This window comes from Oreochromis niloticus, linkage group LG23, assembly GCF_001858045.2.
Source record: "Oreochromis niloticus isolate F11D_XX linkage group LG23, O_niloticus_UMD_NMBU, whole genome shotgun sequence".
In the NCBI taxonomy this organism is placed as follows: domain Eukaryota; kingdom Metazoa; phylum Chordata; class Actinopteri; order Cichliformes; family Cichlidae; genus Oreochromis; species Oreochromis niloticus.
Window position 1 is genome coordinate 37,430,333 of NC_031986.2, and position 13,945 is coordinate 37,444,277.

The window sequence follows — 13,945 nt, forward strand, 5'->3', positions numbered from 1 at the left end:
AAGTGGCGATTGAGACTTGGCTATGATCAAAGTCTTCAACAATGCAAGAAGGGGCAAGGGCCAACAATGATTTAGTCCGGTTACTGGAAGATGACTTGAGTTCTAGGTGCACAGGGTTACTCAGAGGGTAAGTGATGTCTGATGTCGGAGTGAAGCTGAGTGGTAGCCTGCCTCAGCAGCTGGACAGCCTCATAAGTAATTCTGTGTGGATGAGGGAAACAGGAAGGCTCAGAGATTTTTATTTATGCACTCCAAGAGGAGGAACATGTTGGAGCCTTTATCTAAGGATGTATGTTAGGGACCCTTTCAAGATTTTACTGTACATTAGAGCAGAGGCTACAAGTGGGCAGCTACACTGTTGCAGCACTTAGTGTCTTCAGTGTCTCTCCAAAAAAGCTTTTATCTCTGGCTTTTCTTTAGTTCAAACTTAAAGTAAATTTCAAACTGAATCTGTTGGGGTGGGAGACTTCATTTATTCAAATTCAAGAGTGATGTTTGAAGTGCATCACTGGAAATTTTGATTGTATTGTTTCTGTGGTTAACACGACTAATAGGACAAATCTATGTTTACAAATGAAATGATTCTCATTCCTTAAAAGTAAACTAAGATGCTTCGAAATTTTAAAAGATCTGAGTGTCACAGTCTGGCTCGAGGGCCATGACAAATAATGGGAAGAAATCACTTGAAACAAAATCTACCAATTTATTAACTTAATTAAGTAGAAAACTATAGTACTCAATGAGGGGTTCTAATCAGTGTGTCAGTAGTTGGATGATTGAATGTTAAGTATGCATAGTGTTGTGCATTTTAAAAACCTAAAATGACAAACCCAAAGCCAACCATACAAATAACATGGTGCTGGGTAAATGAAGAGAAGGGATGCAAGAGCTAAGAAAGCCAGCTCTTAAATGCTCCAGGTAGACTGGCCAGGTGCTCCCAGTTGCACTGTTTAGCCCCGGCTATCAGCAAACTGCAAGAAAACACAGCAGGCTCTGGCCAAGGCAGAGTGCCATCACATGAGTTAAACAGTTTGTGTGGATGTGACTGGTTGTCAGGGGCGTAATTTCCAGGGGGGTTAGGGGGTTATGACCCCCCCAATAATCAGACCCAACCAATATAACCCCCCCAATAAAATTATTAATTATCTTGCATAAATAGGCTGTTGATTTTCTTTACTCATTTCAGCTATTACCTGGAAAATAGTTGCATGTTTAATCATCTGGGAATTTACCCAGATTTATTTATTTATTTAGACAGAGCTCTTGACCCCCCCAATGTTCAGCACAAAGTTACGCTGATGCTGGTTGTAACATAATGCAGACCTGCAAGAGCAGAAAAGAGATGATATACAGAAACTAGAGGGGCATTTCCTAAGACAAGTCATTCACAAAGGTCAATGTGCAATCTTGTAATTTTGAAGAAAGAGATTTCTATGTGGCTTGTATCTGCCATGGTCCACCTCTTCACAAAATTTCACAAAATACATTCAATATAAAATTCAACAATTTTTCATAGAAACAGAAGCAAAAACAACAAAAAAAAAATGCAATGATCAGGTCTTCATTTCATTTGCTTTGAAAGGTAACATGCAATTTCAAAGATTCCTTGTTCTACGTGTTTAACTCATTTAAAATTCACTTCTTAAGGTTAATTTATGAATTATGCTACTGGTGACACTGGTGACACTGTTGGGACACAGACAAATCGATCAAATCAATCATAAGCATCTACATTAGTATGGGAACCCTGGTATAAATGCAGAAAAGCAGAAAACAAAACAAACGTCACTTCTCGGTGACGTTTGAACTGATTTAACACTTGGCAATCCACCTGCCAAGTGTTAAATAAATCCGACAAACATTTGTTAAACAGACAAAAAAAAAATTGCTCCTTTGTAGTGACAGAGAATCCAACTCAACAAAAACAAAACAAGAAATGAATAGGCCTGCCTTAATTACTAGATAAAATATAACATTTTTCCTCTTACTCACATGTATACATGTGAGTATATAAATTTAGTTTTCAAAAGGGAGAAATTACACTGCTAAACATAAACACATCTTTGCTGTTCCAAAAATGTATTTTTCCCCAAATCAACTGTCCGCTTGACTCACGCTCCTCTGTCGTTAAAAGGCTGGACTGTGCCACAGGAAGAAAGGTCCTGTCAACACATCCCATTTACTACGCGGTGTCCGTGCACGCAGCACATACACAGACGGTATAAACTTGTGACGCACACATATGCACGCATATATACAAACACAAGCAGATGGATGAGATGAACGCACGTTTATGGAAGATGAAACCGAAGCTGTCCAGCTAATTCCCTGCAAAGAGCAAAAACACCAAAGATAAACACTGGACTCTGCAAAACCACATACTGTACATATCCCTACACAGAGCCAGGGAATTTCATCATTCTATTGTGCTGTGAGAAACCTGACGGGTTATATCAGGCGCTGAGAAATGGATTATTTTCTCTGTTTCTCACAGGATGATCTTATCCTGCTGAGATGAAAAGAAGCCAAGTTGGGTCAGTCTGTATGTGAAAATTCAGGGCCTGGAATACAGCGATATCCTCTATTCTCTTCTGATCTGCATAACCCTACCAGAGTGAGAACACTCTTGGGTGCAGGGGGAAAATTTTCCTCTCCTAGTGAGCGAGTGGGCACTGAGAGAGCAAATAGGTATTAATGCTAAGCGTTTTGTGTTACTCGGTTTAGCTTGGTCTCAGGAGCAGAGCATGATGGATTGAAAACTCTGCTGGTGGGCAGGATGGGAACTGTGGGGGGGGTGCTATGGGAGCTCAGGGGGTTTCGTGAATTCTGGTCCTCTGCCAGTGGGGTATAAAGGTTCAGTGTTAAGGATATTATAGTACCCCCTTCTCTCACTGCTTCTCTCGTTTTCTCTCTCTCAGCAAAAACATTAAGTCAACAGGCTGTCAGTGAACCAGCAGGCGAAGCTTCAGTGCTACACCTTCTTTATACATTTTGCTTTTAACGTCACTTGATGTTGCGTATTTCTCTAAATAAAATCCAAAAGCCTGCACACATCTGGAATTAGAGGGATTGCCATGTGTGAAAGGAAACAGCCATGTGTAGATTTGGACGCCAAACAGAGTGCCTTGGTTGTGAGCATATGTGTGCGACCTCCAGCATATTACAACCTGCCCGTTACGAGAGACGAGACCTTCTTTACCTCGTAGATTACAGGAGCTAAGGGACCACAGTGCCCCTCCCTTTTACACCCCCTTTTTTGCCAGATGCTAACCTGCATATTAGCCATGAACGCGAGTGTGTGCGTATGTGTGTTTGTGGGAGTGTAGTACATCCATTACCTCTTTAAGTCAGAGGGTAGCATAAAGGTGAACGTGCACAAGGACACTCTACACTCGTGCACGTAATGACTTTATTTTTGCGTGCCTACGCATATTTTTATCCCTCGATTCAGTCCCTTTGCTTCATTAACAAACAACAAAAGTTTTCGAAAGCAGCATGTGTGCAAGCAGCATGTGTGTGTAAGTGTGTGTCATAGAGCCAACATGTGGTTCAGATTTCCTTCTGTGGCCACATGGGCAAATACACAGCAAGGCAAAGAAGCTTGATTTCAATAGGAGGTGCTTTTGTAATGTTTTTGAGAGTGCTGAAAAACATGACAGAAGTAGCACATGATTCTCTTTAAGCAAGGAAAATTCTACATACTTTATATGATACGACTGTTCTGTTCTGTGTTTTGTATAAGTTAGTTCTTAGTTAATGTGAAACATGATATGGGCTCTGCTCGTTCCATGGCATAGTGATTCTTACCCATGCTCATCTTGATTGGCAGATTCTCTTTACTGGCTGCTTCCACTAGTTGCCGGCGGACCTCTATCACCCCCTCTTTGTGTTTAGTGGTCAGCATGGCGTCCCACAGTGACCTTGCAGATGACCTGATAGGTAGAGCAATCAAAACAGGCAAGTTTAGTCATGAGGAAAACATAACACTGCAATAGAAAGTGAACTGTGTTTTTTAGCACTAACAAGCTGAGCAATGGTTACTTTTCTTGCTTGTTTGTTCAGAGTACACAGAACAAGATGAGCATGATTGAGCTCAAGCCTCAGTGATAGAGAGCCTACTGGTTGGGGACTGGTGACTCCCTGATGGGAGCCCTCACAGGAAAAAAGTGAAATCAACAGAGGGAACATTAGGAATGTTTTGCATCCACCTAAAAGATCTGTGTGCCAACATTCTTCTGGACTGATAACCACCGTCCTTACAAAAGTAAGTCTGGAGACTGAGACTCGTCTTTGTGCCATCTCAGGCCCTAGTGTTTTTTCTTAACACGCTATTACGAAACACACTCTAATGGGAGACTGGCGACAAGGCATGCGTTTAAGACCATTACCATCTGCTTGCAAGCAGAAACAGATTCAAATCTTTCCCCAAAATAATCTAAGAGTGTCACTGAGGAGCCTCATCATCATTAAATGAATAGAAAGTGACATTTTTCTTACAAAACAGCCTCTATATAGGAATTTCAGAACATATTTTATGTCTCTGTACAAGTTGGTCTAGTTTCTTTTCTTTTTTCCCCTCATGATAAGAAAACTTAAACTTTGCTGGTTGAATTAAAGGACATAAAAAGCTTACATCATTGTCTGTGCTTTTGACACCTATTCAGACAAGCGGTCATGATCTTCCACATACTCAGGAGTGCCCAGAAACAAAGTAGAGAAAGAGACTACACTGAGAAAATGAACAGAGGACAGAGAGAAGGTAGGAGGGACCTAGTTGACAAATCCACTCTGTTTTTCTTTTCTTTCGTCTTTTTTAAGAACTTTTTTCTTCGCTCGCCTTTTCTCCTTTCTAACTGCTGCCATGTGTTTAATATCAGATGTAATCTGTTCCAGACCGTGGGTAGGGGCTAGATGGGGAGAAGAGGGGCTCACAACGGGACAGCCGCCATCTTCACACTAGAGCTAGACACAAAGACCAGCAAGTACGACTCAGCTGATGACAAGTGTTAAATACAAAAAGACTGTTACAGTAAAAACTTTGGGAAAATAAGGAAAGATGAATCAGACAGTTCATAATAATTACCTGATTTTCTGAATTCTTTGCAGATTTTTCTGGTTAATGAAGAGCCATGGCAGGGGCCCATTCCCTGAAAACTCGATGATGCATTAAAACTGCTAAGACTAATCAAATCATGTCCCACATGCTTGTCATGGCTGAAATACCAATACTGTGACTTGACCCAGCCATACATAAGTAACCACAAGTTTGTTTGAGGGTGTGTGCATGTATATGTCTGTGCACAACCTTGCACATCTGCATGTGTTCTTGTAAGTTGGAGGGCCTCGGCAGAGTAGGAATGAAATATGGTTCTCATTTGGCTTATTGCCCACCCAACCCCCCAAAAACCACACACGTCCCACTCCCCTGATGCTTTCCTCAGGCCATTTGGTCAGACGAAGGTGGGGGTTTGAGCTAGAATAATCCCCCCGGGGGTGAAGTTTATATTGGCAGGGTGCGAGACAGAATCAGCCAGAAACCTTATTGAGTAACTAGTCTACTATGGAAAGGGGTAGGAGGTGGGGTGCTGGGAAACTGGGGTTCGCGTGTTTGGTCATCTGTGTGTTTTTTTTTTCTGAGTGCGAAGTGCAGAGTGAAGGCTCTCTTAGTTGAAAGGCTGCTCACACAGAGACTGAAGGGGGCACTCTTGCACCTGACTTGTGTACATCACGTTGAATGCCCTGTCTAGCTTGTTTGGATATGTTGAGTGGGGGTTTAAACTGTATGGGTGTTTGTACCCAAAATAAATTCTATTAGTAATGAGTTTTGTAACATTTTAAAATAGCTAAACATCAAATACTTGCTTGAAGAAAAATCTGTGTACTATTTTAAAGAATGGCCATGTAAATGTCTGTTAATGTTCCTCCTACCACATCGAACCCATTAAAGAAAGTGGGGTGGGTGTGCGTGTGGTTGGGGGGTTGGGTAGCATTCCTGGAAGTATGATGCAGCATAATAGAAGAGTTTAAACCATGGTGACTCAGGATTTCATGAGCCCCCCCAGTTCATCATTTTGTCAAACATGTATGTGCATACGCACACTTACGGTATGTGTGCCACAAAAATCAGTATTTATGATTCAGAAAGGAGTCATACGATTGATAAAGCCTGAAGGAAAAGAATTAGATCGCCACCTGGAAACTCCCCCCACATAAAAACCAAAACACCCTCATTTCCTCACTTACCTTCACTGGTATCTAAGAGTTACAGGATTACATGTAGTGAGTATGTGGTGACTTAAAACTAACGACTGACACAATAAACTCATTAGATAAGTATTTACTGAGGTTTTAGCTAAGTGAGCAATGAGATTTCATAATCACAGACTTCTACTGAACTGGACCCCTCAGTAGCCATTAACAGAGCGCAAGTTAGGTCTCCTTCACACAGGCTTAGAGACCCGTTAGCGTCCATCTGGCAACTACCAGGCATACTGTGAAAAGTGTGTATTCCGGAACTGGTTGTTTTCTGGAGGTTGCTGCAGTTGCTAGTCTAAAATTGACCACAATGCATTATACATTTCTGCACCAAAATCCTTCCTGGAATTGTTGTGATTGCTAGCAGTTTCCCACAGTCACCCACAGTTTGCATGGAAGCCATCAACTTGACAGCAAATACTTGCAAACTACTTGCCATGCGGTAGAAATGTTTTGCATTTGCATTTTGAAATGCTGGTTGCAGTGGTGAGGCATAATTTTGACTTTGAAAGCAACAGTTTCCACTTCTGACTCCATCTTTCATACAAAATACAGGCAACCAAAGCAATCACAACAACAGTTCTGGTGCAGCACTCTCTTCGAGACTGATTTTAACCAAACACCAGCCAGTAACCTCTAGAAACCACTCATCAACCGGTGGATGATTTTTCTCTAGTTCCCAGAGATTGTCAGACGGGTCATAGACCAGTCTCCAGGCTTGTGTGACTGAAGCTTAAGGCAACCAAACACCGACTTCCCTTTTCAGTCCTAAAGGGTATGCCCATCTTTTATATAAGATCTATGAAACTCCTTCATAGAATACGCTGGCATCTCTGCAAAAAGTGACATTAACAAACTGCATTACGCTCCAGTGCAAACCAACATTACTAATCCCAATGTGTTAAAGAGTATTGAAGTTTCACACTCAGCAAACTGCAAACCCAAAGAGTAATCCATTTCCCATCACACCTGATTTAGATCTGTGTATTTTCCAATAGAACTGCACGTAATAGACATGCACTAACAGAACTGTGCAAGGTCAGCCCCATTCCTTGGTGAGTTAATTTATGGAGTGTGTTTAATGGGGTAAAAAACACTGTTGGGTTTTCTGTAAACATCCCCATCTAGCACAGGACATGACATGAGAGAGAAAGAGGGCGGGGGAGTAAAACCAGACCTGGCCTTGAGTGTCTGTGTGTTCTGGCGAGAGGGACAAATAACCCAGTGAATTTATGGAGAGAAAAAGAGGCCGAGGAGTTTTGCAGGAAGCGAGGAAATGATGGGAGAGGCACACCAAAAAAAGATAAATAAATAAATATATAAAAAATCCATCCATCCATTCGCTTCCGCTTATCCTGTTCAGGGTCGCGGGGGGTGCTGGAGCCTATCCCAGCTGTCATAGGGCGAGAGGCGGGGTACGCCCTGGACAGGTCGCCAGTCTGTCGCAGGGCTAACATACAGGAACGGACAACCATTCGCACTCACATTCACTCGCACATTTATACCTAGTGGCAATTTGGATTATCCAATTAACCTATCCCCACAAGCTGCATGTCTTTGGACGGTGGGAGGAAGCCGGAGTACCCGGAGAGAACCCACGCAAACACGGGGAGAACATGCAAACTCCACACAGAAAGACCCCGGCCTGATGGTGGAATTGAACTCAGGACCTTCTTGCTGTGCGGCAACAGTGCTAACCACCGTGCCACCGTGCTTTATTATATAAAAAATAATAAAAAAAATAGTAAAATAAAACAAAATGATGTGAATTTGAGGGTCAGTTCTATGTATCTTAAAACTACACTCCTTTAATAATTAGTAAAAGGTTTTTCCTTTTACTACTCCCACTAAAACAGTAAAATATGCAATGGTTAAAGGAAAGGAACCTTAAGGAATTTTGTACAAAAGTAATCTCCCTATAGGTGTTGGCTGCATGTGAAGTCAAATTGAATGAAATCTCCTCAAGTGATGTTGCTTAAATCAGTCCTGATTGGAGCTAAACACTAAAATGTTAATATAACCTATAGATCCTGGTCCTTGTGTTTACATAAGGAACTGCTAGTCTAAAATTTCTGAATCTGAATTGAATCAGTCATTGTGGATAATGTAGGTTCGAGGCTTTGACATAAAATAAAACGCACGGAGTAAAGAAATGTCTGAGTGATTTAATTCATAGAAATGATGTACATTTACTTTAACACGTCAAAGACAACTACAAACTGCTACAGCAAATAAATAATATCAAATGCACCAAAATAATTAGGAAAATGAAATGTGTCAATTCATAAAAAGTAAAATAAATGGGCACTTCTGTGGCAGAGGTGTGGTCCTGGGCTCAGCTTCAGGGGAGGTGTGGTGTAGTGAGCACAAAGGGGGATGCCAGGGAGGTTGGTGGGATGTGAGGGTGATTTTTGGCTAACAAGCTCTTAATCATTTTCAAAAGATGTCGATTAAATCTTTATGGCTAAGTGAAAGAAAGTCAAGTCTTCTGAACAGGGTTATCGTAAAGACATGTTAAAAAGTTTCTTTTTTGCAGCACTGGCAGAATGCTAAAATGTGGGAGAAGGTTAAAAATTAAAGGATCTTGATGGGGGGAAATGGAAATGCAGGAGTCTTCCTCTCCTCCTCTGTCTTGGCTACATTCACATTTCAAATAAAAGCCAGCAGTAGGGGCTCTTTGAAGGAATGGGCCTGGAGGAAGTAAAGTACCATTTTAGGGAGAGGTTTTATCAACTCAGTTAACTAATACACACCAAGTTTCCTGAACAGCTCTTGTGTTCTGCAGCGAAAATTAAACGACAGAGCAGAAGACAGCATACAGGACTGAAAAGGTTATGTTATCTCAGTCTTGATGGGAACACAGAGTACATGTTGTTCAGGTGCAAGTAATCTATTTGATTGATGTACTCTGAGTTTCAGCTTGAGATACCTTCTTCAGAAGAGTAAGCAGAATTAGGGAGTGAATGAAACAGAAACAAGTTAAGAGGAGAACCACAAGACACATCAGCTTACTCCATCCCTAAATGTACTATAATGGCTAAAACTTTGCATCTCTGACACTGATATAAAGTTTATTTTCCAATCAGCTGTACCTGTCATTAACCTTTCGGAAACGTGAAAGTGAATAAAATCAGATTGAAAATGGGCTCAAATTTATTAAAGGATAAGAAATTATTTTCACAATTTAATGCAATAATTAAAAGATACAAAGCAAAACCGGTTCTCACTTTGGTTTGACTATTATTTTTAAGAAATGAGAAAGTCATTTTCCCTTTTTGTATCTTTTCCTTTGGGCACACTTTCTGTATACGAAACATTTATCATTAGTTGTAAAATCAGCCAACACTGAAACCAGTTGCTATAAATGTTCATTCAAATACAAAGGCAAGAACCTCACATTTGACCAGAAGCCACATCCTATGTAGCATAGTTCAACTATGCTTGACCCCGTTTAAAGAACCTTCTTCTTGTGTGTCTACATTATGCAGGACTGTATAGGAACTCATACTATACTGTTGGCAAGGAGCAGAATGGTTGCTAAGCTTATAAACCACTGAAAGACTTATTCAGCTGTTCGTGCCACTATTCACTGTGTAAGTATAGAATAACAAAACAATCTCTAACCTATAAGGAGAAACCGTAGAAGAAGCGTGGTGACTTTTCATACTCTACTCTTATTCTTGGTAGAGTAAAAACAGGCTTAGCTATCCTCAACTGCCTGTCATTTGCTTTATCCTCTCCACCCTTTACTATCTAGGCTGTTTTTGTTACTTTTCTCATACTGTTCGAAATCAGTGTTCATGGCTTTTATTCATGCTCATATTTCCCAGCTGGGACAGAAATAGGTGTTTTCCCTCTTTTCTGGTGGTATGCATGCAGGATCTGCAGGGCAGATTTGTGGAGATGGCAGCCATGTAGTGTTTTCTCATGGTAGGGTGCGGTCGGTAACACTGTTTGGCTCAATCTCTACAGCTCCTAAGGCAGGCCCAGTTCACCTTGGCCACCCATACTTGCTTCTGCCCACACTGCACACACTCCCGCCACAGCATCAAGGTCCAAGGCGGCCAGATGACGGGGGTGCAGGGTTCAGTCTGAGACTGAGGAAAACTCTGTGCCTTCTGCCAATGGGGTTCAAATGTCCTACTCAGGATCAAAAGGGCTGTGAATCCAAGCACAGCAAATTATACAGACGGGACTGGAACGTACTTGACCACAAACACACACACACGCGCATATAAAACAACACTTTGACTGCCACTTTCACTCATCATCTTTCTATATACACGAAGTGGCGCACCCTGGTGTCGTTTAATGGCTGAAAAAAAGGACAGTAGTGGCATAGCAATAGTAGATGTACAAAAACACTGCACGTAGAGCCTAGGTTTGCATGTGCACTCACCCACACGTTGTATGCTTTCTTTCTGGCATGATTACTACAACCACAGAGTCAGGCTGTAGGATACGGAAATTCACACCAGGTTATGAAAGACAATACTAGAGTAATTGCACAGTAAGTGTGGGGTCTTGCCTGTAGAGCTAGAATCAACAGCCACCCACAGAATGTTTAAGACATAGTAATCTATAAAAATATCCTGGAATTACAGAGGGAAATATCATACAAAAGGTCTAAATTAAATCCACACCTAATATTTAAAGGGTTGAGATGGCATACATAACATAACCAATAAAAACACTCCGTTACCCACGCTAAATATAGCTAAAAAAATCATGGGTAAATAAACATCCAGTAGGAGGGAAGAACAGTAGACCTCTAAAAACTCTGTCTTGAACATATTAGAATGATTGACATAAACGCTTCCTGCGGCGAGCTGTGCACTTGAAGCCAGTTAAAGAAAGTGGGAATTCTAGGCATCTCCCTTGCTCTGCTTCAGCAACATTTCAATCTCCTACACATCTGTGATAAGGCTCAGCTGGATCATCTGCTTAGAGATAGCGTAGGGAATAACTCTCCTGCTGATCTAACTGGCCCTGATCACAGACATTCTCCACCGAGACTGTCGTCATTTACTTATTACTTTCAGCAATACTTATCTGCATTTTTTTTTAATGTGAGCTCTTGGCAGAGCTTGTTCACAATATCTGAATGGATCATCTAAATGTTTTAAGATCTGGTGTTTGGCTGGGAGTCTGGTCATATTTGGTGAAAAGCTCAGGAACAGTGATTGTGGCTGGTACCTTCGTTTCTGTTACCAGTTTTCCTTGGGGTGGCCCATTTATACCATCATAAAATTAACAATGAGAGGGCAACCTTGTTGATGCTGTACTTGTAATTATCCAGATTTAATTCTGATGTGCAACCAAGCTATTCAGAGCAACTACAGTAATTTGTGGGTATACCGTAGGTATTTGGTAGATAGGAATCCAAACTTGAACCGTACATCCATCCAAATGTTGGGGTAACCCTGCCTAGTTGTCCTTACATAATTACAAGGGGAACACCAACTAGAAAAATGGGTTCTCTTACAAGAGAATCTTTACCATAGCTCAAAACAGCCCTTGCTGCATTCAGTATATGTGTGAGTCCATTCATGAAATCACCGCAGTCAGACATGCTGCATGACAGCTCAGTCCACTAAACTCTTCTTCTCAGTCAAAGTCTTTTCCTCCAGCAACCACATAAAGGGGCAAATCCAGAATGGAACACATGATGTAGGACTAATCCTTGCCATGGATAACAGCACCACCGCAGGCGCCTAGCATGTGCATCTGCAGAGCTAAGACCAGAGGCAGGTTTCACTCAACTATTGGCGCTAATGTTGGTCATGTGCCACTTGATGTAGTGGGTAGCTCTGGCTGGTAAGTGTGCATTTGTCCATAAGTATGCCTGGCTTGGGGAGAAATCTATTTTCAGGTTGTGTTAAAGGATGCCTTTTTACTCACTGCCAATTTATAGAAGACAGTGATGTAAAAAGAGACAACAATATAATTGTGTAAAGTCTCCAATTAATCTAGCCTGCATGTCTAAACTGCGGTAGGAAGCTGGAGCACCAAGAGGAAAACTACATTAGGACAGCAAGATCATGGAAACTGGAAACACAGAAAGGCCCTAAATGGTGTAGAGTTCAAATCCAAACATAGCTGTTACTCTATTTATATTTAACTTACTTGTGGGATATCAGCTTAATTCATTTTCTTAAAAAAATGCTCTCTTAAATGAATAGTCATGCTTTCACTGTAAGAAACAGGGCCCTTTCTGTAAACAAAAGTAGTTTTTTCCCATAACATATAAAATTAGGAAAGGAAAGCTGGCTTTGTGAGGCAAGAGAGCTGACCTGTCTAAACTCTGTTTAGACAAAAGAATTTTATCCATCCAACCATCTTTTTTCTTTTCTTTTTTTTTCCACTTATCAGGGTCTGGTTAGGACTGGCAAAATTCCCTCTCCCTGGCCACCAAGGTGTTCCAAAGCCAGCGGACAGACGTAATCTACCATGTTGTGAGCCTGCACTGGGATCTCATCCCAGTTTGACATGCCTGAAACACATCACCTAGGAGGCATTCTGGTTATATCCCCAAACCACCTCAGTGGAACAACCTCCACATAAAAAGGATGTAGCAGCTCTACTGTCAACTCCTCCTCAATGACTGAGCTCGTCACCCTACTACCGAGGTTGAGCACACACAGCCATCAGAGGGAGCTTCCCTCCCTCCAAGACATCTACAGGAAGCGGTGCCTGAGGAAAGCGGGGAGGATCATCAAGGACTCCAGTCACCCCAGCCATAAACTGTTCAGACTACTTCCATCAGGAAGGAGGTTCTGCAGCATCCGGTCCCGAACCAGCAGACTGAGAGACAGCTTTTTCCACCAGGCCATCAGACTGCTGAACACGTCATAGACACCTCACCCTCACTACTGGAACTTCAACATTATGCACTCCATACTGTACATTAATGCCACTGTTTTGCACATACCAACCTCTGTATATTTTATATATCTTATTTTATTGTTTACTTTATTTCATTTGTAAAACATGTATATACACACTATATACACACTCACACACACACACACACACACACGTAGAAAAACATATTTAGTACACACGTTCAGTAATGTGTATACCTTTATATATTGTACACATATTTATTACTTTTTAGATTAGCCATTTTTATATTTTGCTTGTTTTACGTTATTGTATTTTTGCACAACTCTGTTGCTTGAGAAGCTCGCACACAAGAATTTCACTCACATGTACTGTACCAGTGTACCTGCACATGTGACGTGACAATAAAAGTGATTTGATTTGACTTGATTTGACATTTCTGCCATTTCTATCTGCCTCCTTATTTCTTTGGTCACTATACCACTGCATGTAGAGCAACCAGTAAACTGACAACTTTACCTTTGTGTACCAGTTTATTGATTTGGACTGGTACAGCCACAGCAGCTGTCAGTCTCCAACTCCACTTGTGAACAAAAACGTTAGATACTTAAACTCATTAACTTGGGGCAGCAACTCATTGCCAGCAAAGATTGGATAAACCACTTTTTTTTTTTTTTTTTTTTTTTTTAACACCAGAGAACCCTGGACTCAGAATTTAAAGTGCAAACACATTATATGAAATGCCAAAATAAAATATTTCAGATTTTTACTTGAGAAATATTGTTGCAGGTAGGTTATGGCTATGAGGGTACAGCAGACGACAATACTGCATCAATACTGACATTTA

General features: G+C 41.2%; 1 protein-coding gene across 1 annotated transcript in view; it reads right to left on the reverse strand.

The window, feature by feature from the left end:
- scfd2 (sec1 family domain containing 2) overlaps positions 1-13,945 on the reverse strand; it is a 105,436-nt gene that overhangs the window by 88,663 nt on the left and 2,828 nt on the right. Inside the window, exon 3 of the mRNA XM_003439765.5 lies at positions 3,808-3,932. Within this exon, the coding sequence (XP_003439813.1) occupies positions 3,808-3,932 (125 nt within the window). The remainder of the gene's footprint in view (positions 1-3,807; positions 3,933-13,945) is intronic.